General features: G+C 40.2%; 1 protein-coding gene across 2 annotated transcripts in view; it reads left to right on the plus strand.

Annotated features, from left to right (window-relative positions):
• The first annotated feature begins 495 nt into the window (after positions 1–495).
• EPHA6 (EPH receptor A6) overlaps positions 496–14058 on the plus strand; it is a 536584-nt gene continuing 523021 nt past the window's right edge. For both annotated transcript variants that reach the window (XM_075709685.1, XM_075709691.1), the window contains exon 1: positions 496–595. In XM_075709685.1, the coding sequence (XP_075565800.1) occupies positions 496–595 (100 nt within the window). The remainder of the gene's footprint in view (positions 596–14058) is intronic.

Below are 14058 nucleotides of genomic sequence, written 5' to 3' on the forward strand. Positions count from 1 at the left end.
GGCAAACTGAAGCCCCTCGGCGCTGCCTCCGGCCGGGGATGCGGGGGGCCGTGCGGCGCGGCCGGGGGAGGAGGCTGCTCCCGCGGCGGAGGCTGCTGAAGCTGCTGGGGGCGCCTGTGCGGGGCTGAAGCTGCCACCGGCCGGAGCCGGCGGAGGGAGCGGGGCGCGACCCCCCCGCCCGCCGCCGCCTCGAAGTTGCCGGAGCTCTCCCAGCGCCGCCGCCCCTCGCGGCAGGGCGGCAGCGGGGGCGCCCCCGCCCGCCCTCGCCCTCCGGGCCGCCGCCGCCGCCGCCGTGCCCCGGGACCCCGCCGGTGGATGCGCCCGCCCCGGCCCCTGCAGCCCCCGGCGGCAGTGCAGGCAGCGCAGCCCGCCGGGCCGCACCGGACCCCGCCGGGGCGGCGGGCGGGGGCGCCGCGGCGGCGTTCCCCGCTGGCCTGAAGGAGGACGGGGAGCCTCGGCGGGCCGAGGACGCGGGGCGCCCGGCGGGCACCAGCCATGGGGTGTTGTGAGGTGAGGGCATTGCTCTGGAGAGTCGGCCTCTTCCTCCCCCTGCTGACAGCCCGCCCCGCCGCCGGTCACGTCGCCAGCAACCACGGTAAGGGCGGCCGCGGGGCTGCCGGGGGGTGCGCTGCGCTGCGCTGCGGGCGGGCTCCCGCCAACTTTCCGGCGGCCGCGGGGTGCGAGGGGCCGGCGGGGAGGGGTCCGCACCTGCGCCGGCGCCGCCCGGCCCGGGGAAGCGGGGTGGCGGCCGCGGCGGCTGTCGGTGCCCCCGCCGGCCCCGCTCGGTAGCTCGGCCTCGCTCGGCTGCCGCGGGGGCAGAGGGAGCGCGGGGCCGGTCCCTGCCCGGCGGCCACCCCCCTCCAGCCGCCGGTGCCCGCCACCCCGCAGAAGTTGGGTGTTTGGCGAGAGGGAAGCGGGGGGGGGGCTCGGCTGCCTGCCCCCCTCCCCGGGCGGCGGCCCGAGGTGTCGGGGCGGCCGCGGGCTCCCCGCAGGCACCCCCGGGCCGCCGGGGTTCGTGACTGAGCTGCGGAACCGCAGGTGCCCGAGCGTTGCCTCCCGGTGAGGCGGAGCGGTAGCATCTTTTTACTGGGAATGTGGTTTCAAGGTTTACTTCGCTCGGGCTGAACGCAGAGCGTCTTGCGAATGGGTTTGAGAGAGCTCACCCCGCGTTAAGAGAAATTGCTGCTCGTCAGCGAACTGTTCAGAGGTGCCTGGCTGCCCTTCACACCTAATTCTTACGTGCTGCCGTCTGATTGTCCCCCCAAAATCCCATTTAAAGTCTTGGTCGCAGGTGCATGCTCATCAGGTCTTACTGAAGCCAGTAGTTTAATTCTTTAGGTTGTAATGTGCGCATTTAAGAAAAACACGTCTAGATTAAGAAGGGAATCATCCTGTTTAGAAAAATAAAAATAAAAATGCATAGCACATCCAGAGGGTATCAGATTTTGTTAGGAAGAACTGCAAAAAAACCCCTAACCGATTGTGAAACATCATGTCGTATGTTATCGAACATCTGGATAGAGCAGAGCGTTTCCTTAACTGTTTGTTTAATGCACATCTCTCTACTTAAGTTGTGGAGAATGTAGGATGCATCTATTCCTAAATTAGGAGAGTTTTCCTTACTTTCAATATTATTTTTGTACAGTTTAGCTTTCCTGTTACGGGATTTTAGTGTGGCATGAGTGAAAATATGGGAACTGAAGGGTAGCTCTAAATGTTGCTTCTGACAGAAATTATTTTACCTGCTGTTATTGAAAGGAGTGCTGAAAATGGCTATGGTGGAAAGCAATGATCAGAGAAAACAAACTGGTTTTAGTCGTGGACTACTATCAAATATGTAGTTCGCATATTTTCACACTTATGATTTACAATCCATTTTCAGTGTTTGCTGTATCTATATGGGTAACAGTAAGAAGAGAGAATAAAATATCTAGAAAATAGGAAAATACGGTAGTACGGTCACAAATACCCTGAGCAGTCAGGGTCACTTATGGCAGGGAAATTCCAAGTGTAGTATTATTCCTTTACCTCTTCTATACAAAATGTGATGAATAATTTCAGTTTGTAATTGTATAACATACAGTCATATCAGTGCTGTATTAGATTTTGCCCTTACTCATGTCTTAGAATTTGGACATCAGTTCTTCACGGAAGCATAACACAGTTCTCCTTTCGTGTCACTCTCATTAGTGCATGCTAATGTCTGCTACATTACCACAAGGCCTAACAAGACACATGAATGCAGTTTAAAAAAAAAAATCTACTCACGTGTGTTATAGAATAACTAAGACACACTCTTATGCCTCAAAGGTAAAGAATTTTTATTATGTAATGCAAGTTAGATTAGGTTTCTAAACTAGTATTTGATATTCCTGGGGTTAAATTAATAATGTTTTAAAAGTGTTTTAAAAAGCAGGTGAAACATGGGGAAAATAGTTACCAAAACAGTTTAGCCCAAAGAAAAGTCTGTCGAGGATGAAGTGGTTTTTTTGATGTTGACAGAACTTTTCCCAACAAGTTCAGGTACTAAGGTATTGGCTGCATAGAGTATTGATGAATTACCTAACTTCTGAATAACTTCTCTTTCTGCACCTTGTTTCAAAACTTCCAATAAAGAGAGCGACCTCTTAGCTTTGGTACTGTCGTTGTACCACAGAAGTCAAGTTAAGAAGTGTAACTCAACAAAACACATGTGAACCGAGAATTTACTGAGTTAATACAGGTGCTTCACTCCCCAAGCGATTAATAAAATGCTAGCAAAAGAGTCTACTTTTAATGATGATTTTTGCTAGATCCAGGAATTGGATGAAAGGAAATTAGTACAATAAAGAAGTTGCCCACTGTGTAAACACTTAAACGTGTAAGTTTAAAATGCCAGTTACTAACATTTGGAATCCCAGCTGTGAAGGATTTTTTAAAATCTTGTACAGTTAACTGAGGAAAAAGAAAATCTCTTAAATTTTCATAAGGTGATATGTTCACACTGTACATCTTGGAAACATGTTTGCAATAATTGCTGTTGGGTTTTCATGAATAAGTATAATAACTTAGCTTGGCGTTACTGTCTGATACATTTTGTCTTCTATTTTGTATTTACAAACATACCAGCATTAATAATAAATTGCAAAGGAATGTTTTGTTTGGGTTTCTTGATTGTTTGGGGGAAAAAGTTGGGAGGGGAGTAAGTTTATTAATCCAACTCGGTAAACCGACAGCCTTCCACTTCGTTCTTAATGGTTTATTTCCTGTTATTAAAGAGGGATTTTCAGAGAATTAATATACTCCAGTCTTATAAATTATTGCTATTACTACGTTGGGATTAATCTTTTTGTTTGTTTTCCTCAAACAGAAAGATACTTTTTTTTATATAGTTCCAAGACTCTTAGGTTGTCGTTCTTCACCCAGTAAATCAATGTGTGGTATCTTACAGTATCTGTAGCAAGGCAGACACAAACAATACTATTGACAGGAAAGTGAACTTAATCATTCGTCTTAATGGAGTGGTGAGGTCAAAACCAAATTATGAGCATGCCAAGGGCTAGTTTTTAACTGCTAAGAAAAACCCTGTAGTTAGGCAAGGCTATGGAGCTGCATAGGAACAACGTACCACTGCAGTCTGAAACAGAACTGCTTGAAACATAAGCCTCAATTAATGGTTCATGTTCATCTAAACTTTCATTAGTTGTTCATAACTGGATGTCACGGACAAGTTGCATTATTGTGCAAGATTTCAGCCTGTGGTGTAGGTTTGTTGTTTGGTTGCCAGAAAACAATGAATTGGGCAATTACTCTCAAACCTGTGTTTTTAGGTTCACAGCATCTGAGCTGTGAACTTCTTTGTGCAAGACACGTATGAGCTTTTAAGATAAAGATCGCACCAGGTAACGGTTCGATGGTATCCTGTGCTAAGCATGCATGCATGGATGTAGGTTTCCACATATATGTAAACCAGAAAGAATTTTTGTACCCTGGCTTCTTTCTAACTCTGTCTGCTGTGATATGTCACCAGATAATTAATTTCTGAAGTGAACTATAGAACTTGCAGAGTTTATAATGTGTCATGTCTATCAGTGAACTGTAGAAGGAAGTTGTTGCTTTTTCAGTCACCAGGTATCAATACGTTTTGTCAGGTTATGCAGGGTTGGTCTTTTTATGCTTCCTTCTAAAAGGCACCTGCATTCATTTTCTTCCTCTTACAAAAAAAAATTGAGGTTAGAAGTAATGTCAAATGTCAGTTCCGAAATTCGTATAGCCTTTATTTTCACGATGATTACACTTGTAAATTGGGTAGCTCAAAGTAGGTAATAAAGCTTTTTGATTCTGGTATTAAAATCTTAGACAGATTACTAATGACCTCAAGTTATTCATCAGTTCAAAGGAGTTGTCTTATTTTTATTCACATATTTATTTTTACATAAGTGCCATCCATCACAGATAAGCACTCTTTCTGAATACAGCACTCAGGATTTTCCTGTAGCAATAAGGAGACCAAGGACTAAGTGCCTGTAGAGACTGAACTTCTTTCTGAATGAGACTGATGTTTTACTGTTAGAAGATAGCTCTTATTTTGAGGACTTAAGGTACTGTGAAGAAGGCTGTGCTGCTGCCTGTATTGTACTCGTCGTGGTAGATTCTGCTGTTCAGTTGTCCAGCTAGTATTTTTTGTGAGCATTTGTATCATTAGCAAAAAATGAGAAATTAAATAAACAAAACCATTGCAGTAAAAGTGTGTCATTCCCTTTTAAGTGTGCAAATGAAGTCATGAGCAAAATCATATTTTAGTTTCAAGCTATTAAGGAGTTATTTTTTAAAATATTTTTACCTGTGTGTCCCACTTCCATATAGACTTGAGTGCTAATGAAGACTTTGGAACCTCTGCAGTTGTAGATATGCAGGAAATGACTTGTTATCCAAAAGCCTCGATTTGTATGCCATAAGTATGAGATGAACAGATTTGCAGTTAATGCTTCATGATATATTCCTGGTGTTGTATTTGGCAGTACTGAGTGCTGTTTGGATATTTTGTTAATTCGTTTTGGACAAATGAGAATGATTGGTATGGAAATATTAAAAATTGAAAAAATGTGTAGCTTAAGCAGATATAGTTTAAAACCAAGTCAGTACAGTAGCTCTCATGTAATTTGTGGGTGTGAAAACACCACAGAGGAACTCAAGTGTTTCCAAAAGTATACGACTTGGCCTTGTCGAGAACGGAGGCAAGTCAAAATTTAAGCTAAGTGATATAAGGAGGTATGGAAAAACAAACTGAAGAGAATAGTTGACAGTTAGTGAGCTTTCCATCTCTCATGATTTATTCAGAGATCAGTGTTTTCAGTTTCAGCCAGCATCTTGCCTGCATCAGGAAACAGGCCAGCATACTTCCTAGAAAACAGACTGACACCAGCGCGGAGGGGACGACTGTCCCGCGTATGCCTGCTCTTCTGAGATCTTTTCAAAGCGTCTGCTTCTGTCTGCTCTCGAACTGGCTTTCAGTATTGGATCAGATACACCTTGGGTTGGATCCAGAATGACCGTTCTTATCCTCCTATGAGTTTAACAGTTAATTTTTGGCCAGACAACACTTCTTTTGGCAAGTCAAATAGTTTACAAATGAGAGAAGGAAAAAGCATGCAGGAAATTCAGTTTTTTCCTGTGGAAATCCCCTCTGTGTTTCCAGATGTATGTTTTCAGATCTAATTACTTCAATCTGAACCCTGCTTGTTTGTTTGTTTAGGGTATCTGATACTAGACTTTTCCTTTGAGAATTTTAGAAAAGTCTAGAAGTTCAGTAAATTGTTTGGCAGTAAGATATAGAGTGAGTTAATATCTGATTTGTTGCCTAATTTTTTTTTTTAAATGGAAAGCCTAACATGTTTAAAATCTCTTTTAACTGATTAGCGATATTTAGAAACTCATATGCATGTGCAACATGAGAAGCATTTTGTTGTTCTTATATCCCAATATAGCGTAGCTATGTTAGGATATATTCTTACTCGAGCTGTGTGTGTAAAATGGAATGTTTCCATTAGGATCACGGGATTCCTCTAACTTGACATTGAAACAAGGAAGAGGCTGGCTTTTTGTTTGTTATGCCCGTTAACATGCTGTACTCTGACAGAGAGAGAGAACGGTAAATAGTACGGAAATGGACAAGTAGGGAAAGAAACTATTTGTCCAGAATCTATCCTGACCTCCGGGAGCCATGTTATCCATGCAGGAGAGGTCAACAAAAAAATATCTGTTGTGAACAATACAATTTCAGAAGCTGGTTTTGAACTTGTAAATGATAAGCCAATCTTTATGATAAGGTGTTAGAACTGAGAATTACTACTGAAAAGAAGATTTCTCTTACATGACAGAAACATGAAATTATTTGCAGGATTTCTTTCTGGTCTATACAAATCAAGTTACTCAACTTTATGAGAAAATGATTCCCCAGACCTTTCCCTTAAATTACTTTCTAATTGTTGAGTGCCACTTCCTTATGATTTTTGGTTTTGTGAACTTCTGTCTTGGCAAGTTGTGTAAAATTCAGGATTTTTCTAGTAATGTTTGTTTTTTCTTACTTGGAATAGGTTTGTATGACCTGGTAAAAAACTAGAGAGAGACATATATGTATTTATTTATTTTTAGGGCTTTTAAAATGCATTTGTAAACATTTCTTTCCATTTCTGTACTTATTCCTCAAAGTAATCATCACTTTGTCTTCTGTTGTACTGATGCCAGAATATTTCCAGACCATGCAAAAGCCTGTAAAATTTAGCAGTGAAATTATCTTTAGCTGGTTTATTTCTCTTGTAATCCCCTTAGTCTTCCAGAGCAATTTTTATACTAGTTCTGAGGATGCTTTCATTATCAATCTAGCAACACTTTTTTTTTTTTTGTGTAGATAGGCTGTTGATCATTCCTACATCTAAGAACAAGTCTGTTCAAAATAAGTAGGCATTAAAGAGAAGTCACTTCAATTAATCCAGCATCCATTTGTAATGTAAGTACTAATTTTAATGTGTTGCAAAACATAGCTGAGAGATCAATCTTGGCTTTAAATCAACTGCATGTTTTATATGGATATCTGAAGCTTGCTAATCCATTGTATTAAAAAACAACCACCCCAAACCGTCCCAATAAAACCCAAAACAAAAGCCACTAAAGTTTTTCTTAGTCACTAGGAAAGTTTTGTTGATTTAATCGTCTCATCCACAACATAATACTTATGTATGTTAGCATTTCTGTCACTTATTGTCTTGGATCTCTGCATTGGGACTAAATTCTATCATCCTGTAAAAAACATAAAGATGCTGAATACTATTACTTTGTTTTATGAATCTATTCACATTCTAAACACATAAAGCCTGAGTAATTATTATGTGTATTTAAAGAAAGTAGGGGTTTTTTGATCTTTAAACTAAGACTAGATTAGAAAATGCTGTAATATTCTTGACTGACATTTCTTTTGACGGTCCAGTAGGGTCATTTTTTTAAAATTCAAAAATGTTTATTTTATGAGGAAATGATATCTAGATTGAAAATAAAATTTCCTTTCTGTAGAATAATGTGAGGATTTAAAATGTATTTTGTCTCTAAATATAAAAAGGTAAAAACCATGTTTGACAACAATTCTGAAATCTTGATTCAAAACCCTAGAAACACTTGATTATTAAAAAATTATAATGATATAACAAGGTGAATCAAAATCAAAAAGTTTAGATTTGAATCTTTTTCCTGTTCTCTGAAAATCTGTAAGGAATAGGATATTATAAAATCTGTTTTTAAATGATCCTGATGTTTTCAAGCTTTTATCCCTAACTCCCCCCACATACCTTTCTCTGCCAAACCCCACACCTTGTTTCAAAGTTCTGTTACCGTGATTTATCTCTGTGCAAAGCAGGACCCAAACTGAAATTTTGAGGAAAGATTGAATCCTGATTTTTTTTTTTTTTTTTTAATTACCCACCAGAGAAGGCCATGCTTCATTCACTTGGCCACCAGCTTCATGACCCTTAACATTTCCTTAACTGTGGTGTTAATGTTGCTTGAAATACTCTACCGGAAAACATGGGGTCTGAGCGGGGCTGGCCTCTGTCTGCAGATCTCTCTTCCTTGCGCCAGCTGGTACAAAACAGTCCCAGCATAAGGAACATGAAAAAGGTCTGTCGTCTTCTCTCCTTTCACCCCTTTTCCCCTCTTCCACTGTCCTCTGTGTTGTATGTGTTCATACTTTAAGATTCTACTTAAAGAAGAAACAAGAGTTTAAAGGTGTGATGCTCTTTATTTTAATAGAAGTTCTTGGTTTGTGTTTAGGTAGATTTGTAAGAAGTTGATAGAGTTTTTTTCCTCTTAAGAGAGGTGGTTTTATTTCTTCTAAGTTGACTGCGTTCCAGACGGTCTTGGAAGGTGTCTGCTGTTTGCTGACAGGTTGTCCTGCTTTCAGCTGGGATAGAGTTAGTTTTCTTCCTAGTAGCAGGCATAGTGCTGTGTTTTGGATTTAGTAGGAGAAGAACGTTGCTAACACACTGATGGTTTAGTTGTGGCTAAGTACTGCTTACGCTAGTCAAGGACTTTTCAGCTTCCCATGCTCTGCCAGGTGCACAAGAAGCTGGGAGGGGGCACAGCCAGGACAGCTGACCCAGGCTGGCCAAAGGGCTATTCCATACCATATGATGTCATGCTCAGTATAGAAACTGGGGGGGAGTTGGCCAGGGGGAAGCGATCGCTGCTCAGGGACTGGCTGGGCATCGGTCAGTGGGTGGTGAGCAATTGCATTGTGCATCCCTTGCTTTGTATATTCTTTTATCGTTAATATTATTACTTTCTCTTCCTCTGCTGTCTGATTAAATTGCCTTTATCTCAACCCACAGGTTTTACTTTTTTTTTTAATTCTTTCCCCCATCCCACTCAGGGGTGGGGAGGGTGAGCAAGCGGCTGTGTGTTGCTTAGTTGCTGGTTGGTGTTAAACCATGACACAAGTTCTCCAAAAAGAGTTATGACATATTAATGAGGGCTAGATGCACAGCAGCTCCTCATAGGTCAGTGCAGCTTTGTTGGATAGCATAGGCAATACTTATGTGAGCAGCACTAACATAAGCATAGCAATCCAGAGTGAACATTTCAATATACAGATGTGTTAACTGCATCTGTAATACAGGATTCCTTCATGCCAGCAGGCTTTTGAAATTACACAGGCTTTAGCTTAGAATAAAATCAGTGCTGTGTCACTTCTATGCAAAAAGAAAGGTGGGCAGTAGGCACCATCTGTAACAAACCACTGTGAAGGTACACACACAGAATGAGGACATAGTAAAAGGTGTATTTACTAGAAGCTCTACCGTCTCAATCCATTTAATGGCTTCTGCACCTAGAACAAAAGGGGAAAAGTCACATGTAGCAAACAGTATCATTGATGCATTAATGAGTGATTTGTCTTGGCTGAGGACCCTTGGTTAGAGTGCACTTGCTGCTGTAATTTGTATTCTCTGGCTGCTGGTTGCTTCTTAGCTTAAAATAAAGGAATAAAATAATGAATTAGAAAGCATTCCATAAAATAATGCACTAGCATTTTAATCTTTGTGAAAGTGATTATCTCTCTGAAATTTCCCAGGCCAGTTTTCCTAGTAGGTTCCAGCTGCTGGTTTAAAATCAAATTCTATAGCAAAGATTCTGCTAAAATTTAGAACTAAGTTGTTCAAATATATTTTGGACATATTAAAAAATATGAAAGGAGACCTAGCTATTTTTTCTGTAGTGCTTCCATTCTTTGTGGCTGGAAATTGATTGCATGAAAAGCATTTGGGTGAGGGATTCATATTTCAAAATGTGGTTTGAATCCAGCACTTTCTGCTAAACAAAATGGGACCTTATAAAATTGCATAGTCCTTCGTACTCTGTTGTGTCTGGGTGCTGAATATCTTTGAAGGGGAAAGTAAGGGAAATGTAAAACCTTTGTCTGTTAGATTGCTTTTGTTTGTATTGCTGAAGTTGCTAAACACTTATGTTCCAGAATGATACAGCAGGAACATCCACTCAGAAGGTTATGTTAGATTTAATCATTGAGTTTAGTGGACTTTGTTTCTTACAGGAACATTTAATTTAGGTAAATACGAATACTGTTAGCATTTAGAAATGAAGAAACATGATGAGAGGTGTGGCATGCATGAGCTTCTTAACCAAACTCACACTCAGACTACCATCAGATGCGATAGAAACCCAAACTCTGTTGCTGCTGAGACAACAGTAGGAATGTTTACCCTGTGATTTTGGTATATGATAAAAAACGTCATTAAGTTACAGATTTCCAGACCAAGAGTTTCAGAAAAAATTAGTTTAATTTGCTTCTTTAAGAAATATAGAGAAACATCTCATGCTAAGGGGAAGAATTTGCCTTTGTAAAATGGTGTATATTGGAAGTGATAAAAATGTGTTTATTCAAAGGAAGAGGAACAATTGTGTACACTGCACAAAGAAAAAAGGTCTACTAGAGAGAGGTATTGTATAAAAACTGCTTCTGAAGAAATCTGGGATTGTAAAAGTCAGCCAGGAAATCAGATGGTATTCCATGTCATGTTAATTATTCCTCTTGATGCAGGTGAATATAATGATATCATATACTCCATTTTTATATAGGCTATCTAAAAGGCATCTCATCTAGTGTAGAGAGATGAATACCAGTTGTTGGAATTTCTTGTTGACATTGTTTAATACGTGGTTCTGTGCAAACATTAGGCTGCACGCAGAGTTATTTTTTCAGTGTTAAATCTCTTCAAAACCATAATTTTTTACAATATTCTTTTGAGCAAGCCTTGTATGTCTTTATAGCCACTGAACAAAGGAGAAGAGTTAAAGGCCAAAGCTTTTAGCTTAGGTGACCAGTTTGTGACACCCACTGCATATTCCAAGCAATTAGTTTTTCATGTGCTCAGAGGTAGGTGGCAGAGGTACATGTAACACCTTGGTTTTCAGTGTAGTCGTCAGCTAAACTCATTGTTAGCTTTTTCTTCCTGTACATAACTAAGTTGTTCTCTGGTAGGAACATTTTGTTCCTATTTTAAAAATCCATGATGTATCAGAACTCAGTTTGTCAAAATGTTGAATGCAGATGAAGTGGATTTTTACCACACAAAGATCTGAAACGTTCTTGCCATTTTGTGTACCTGGTCTCTTAATATCCTTCTTGAAGTCAAGGCCTCAGTCCCGCAGCAGAAGCCTTGGCCAGCTGGCCCATGGAACTGTTTGACTCTCACAGTCTTGGGAACCAGCTATCTTTGATGTAGACTGTGAGCCATAGTGACTACTTCACTCCTGGCTTTTCCTAATGTATAAGTGTGGGACTTGCTAATCCTATTAGTGCAAAAATGTAGTTAATACAAAATTTCCTTTCCTACTGCAGTTTTTATATTTTAAAAAGTTCTTTTTTTTCTCTCCCTCTTCACATATCATTCACATAGGATGATGGTTTATTTATATTGACAGTGTAAACTAAATTATCTGAATTAGTTAAGGCAAGAGAGATGCCATCTTCCATGGCATAAGCATTAGCTGGTAATGAAGGCATGCACCTTGCCACTAGATTATGTTAAGCAGCAAAGGAATTTTCAAACTTGCAAGTAAAATAAGCTCATTTTCAGATAACACACCTGGTTTGTCCTCTCTAGATCGCCTAAGAGCTCTAATGGTCATGACCTCCCATTCTGTGGCTCTTTTTATCACTTCAATTGTCCTTTCTTTCCTGTTTTTACCTTTCTTAACCTTATTCTTCTGCAAGATGGCCACCTGTGCCCACAATTTCCTTTTTTTTTTTTTGTTGTTGTTTGTTTGTTTTTCATGGTTCCATTCATCATTTTGCTGCATTTGATTTGGGATGTTTGACTTTCTTGTCCTTCCACTCTCTCTGAGCTCTGAATGAGATGAGAGAATACAGAGGAAAGCTTTCTGTACTTGTTGACTTGGAAGCCAGTAGATACAGTGAAAGGACCATCTTGTGCAGCTTTGTAGTCTTAGTATGGAGTATGCTTAGTTGTTCTGTGGCAACAGTACCAGCACAGTCAAATTGATACATAAGAGTCTGTTAAGAATGGAATGCACTAAGTGTATAAGCTTTGGCAGTGCCAAAATTTCAAATTGCTATAGTGACCATGTTCAGCTTGGGTAAATGTGAACTTATAGCAAAGGACATCAGTGAATGTCTATCAAGATGCTTCAAATCACAGAAATGCTAGGGTTCTTTACATAAAGATGCAAAACGTATTTTCCCTTGCTCTTGGAAATGTTTGAACAGTTTATTTAATTTTTTTCTGTAGAAGACCACTTCAAACATAGGGTTTAACATAGAATATTTTAGTTTGTAAAATGTTGAAAAGGCAAAAAACTAGGTTGCAAGATGAGAGAGTTAAGGAACATGAGCTGTAACCATAGTTAGAATGGAGGTCACACTTGTAGCTAGTTTCCCATTTTGTTCCTTTCTCATGTCACACCTGTTGTTGCCACAGTACATCAAAAGTTCCAGTAACGCTTAGCCTATTCACTTTACTAATAATAATTTTCCTTACTAATTTTGTAACAAGTAGTTTTGATTTTAAGTAATGTCCTGAAGCCTTAGCATTAGTGGGTTTCCATCAAATAAGAGCAAATTAGGAAATTATTTTTAATAGCTATAGTCTGATAGATGTATTTTATACTTGAGAGATGTGCCTCAAGAAATAAAAGCTGATTGAAATTGGTGCCACAGATGGATACTTTGAAAACAAAAAGGAAAATCAATAATAGATTAGGCTTGATTAGATGTTGACATTTAGAACTGCACATAGATAATGTTAAAAATTACTGACAACAGTCATTCTTCTTCCTGATTTGCATTTGTACCTCCATTCTTGGTTCGGGTGGATCATGGTACATACATTGTAAAGGTTAATGAACAAATTACCATATAGCTCATCTGATTGTTCAGGCTTTAGCCTGGAGGGTTGAATGTTTTATAATCTAGTTTGTGTTATGTGGAACCTAATTTGTTTGGGTTTTTTTTTTTGTTTTTTTTTTTGTTATATGAAATTCTGAATTACTTGAATGTTCAGATGAGTCCAAAATCAGTTATGAACTAATTTTCTGTCCTACCTTCCTCTATACACTTGTTTTACTCTGCTGCAATTTAAGCATAGTTGTTCCTGACTTGCATTCTTTTTAAGGAAGAAGGGAGTGAGGATCGTGGTCTTTAGTTACTTCCTTTCAATTTAAGAAAGATATCAAACAGTGATCCTAATATAAAGCATTGTTTCATCTTGCTGTGTAGTTTTTGTCACAATATCTAGCTGTTTATTCTTATTTCATTTTGCCTCCTAGTCAGTTTTTAATGCAGAGCAGTACTTTTACTTCCCTCAACAGGATTACCAAATTGATCTTTTCACCCAACTGGCCTTTGCAAAAATTTAAGCCTTTTCCAGTTCATAACTAATAGTGACTGAAAAGTCCCAAGAGGTTTGCTAACCCTGCCTCTCTGCCTTTCAATTCCAATAAATACCTTTTTCTTTTACAAATAATAGTTTGGAAAATAATTGTGTGTTATTATTACTGCTAAAGAAATGAAGATTCTTTGGTATCTGCACTTTTTTGTATTTTTTACTTAAACTCCACTTTTGCAGTTTGATGGGAGCACTTCCTTGTCAGCAGAGTGCACCCTCAGCAAGTTTACTGATGACATAAAACTGAGTGGCTGATACGCCAGAGGGTCCTGCTGCCATCCAGAGGAACCTTGACAAGCTAGAGAAATGGGCTGACAGGAAATTCATGGAGTTCAACAAAGGGAAGTGCCAAGTCCTCCACCTGGGGAGGAACAACCCCATGCAGCAGGATATGCTAAGGACCACCCAGCTGGAAAGCAGCTTGGCAGAGAAGGACCTGGGTGAGGACACCAAGGCAAATTATATCCTGGGTTGCATTAGGCAAAGTATTGCCAGCAAGTTGAGGGAGGTGATCCTTCCCCTCTACTCAGCGCTGGTGAGACCGCACCTGGAATACTGTGTCCAGTTTTGGGCTCCTCAGTACAGGAGAGATGGGGACATACTGGAGAGA

The sequence above is a fragment of the Pelecanus crispus genome, chromosome 1 (genome assembly GCF_030463565.1).
Source record: "Pelecanus crispus isolate bPelCri1 chromosome 1, bPelCri1.pri, whole genome shotgun sequence".
Taxonomy (NCBI): domain Eukaryota; kingdom Metazoa; phylum Chordata; class Aves; order Pelecaniformes; family Pelecanidae; genus Pelecanus; species Pelecanus crispus.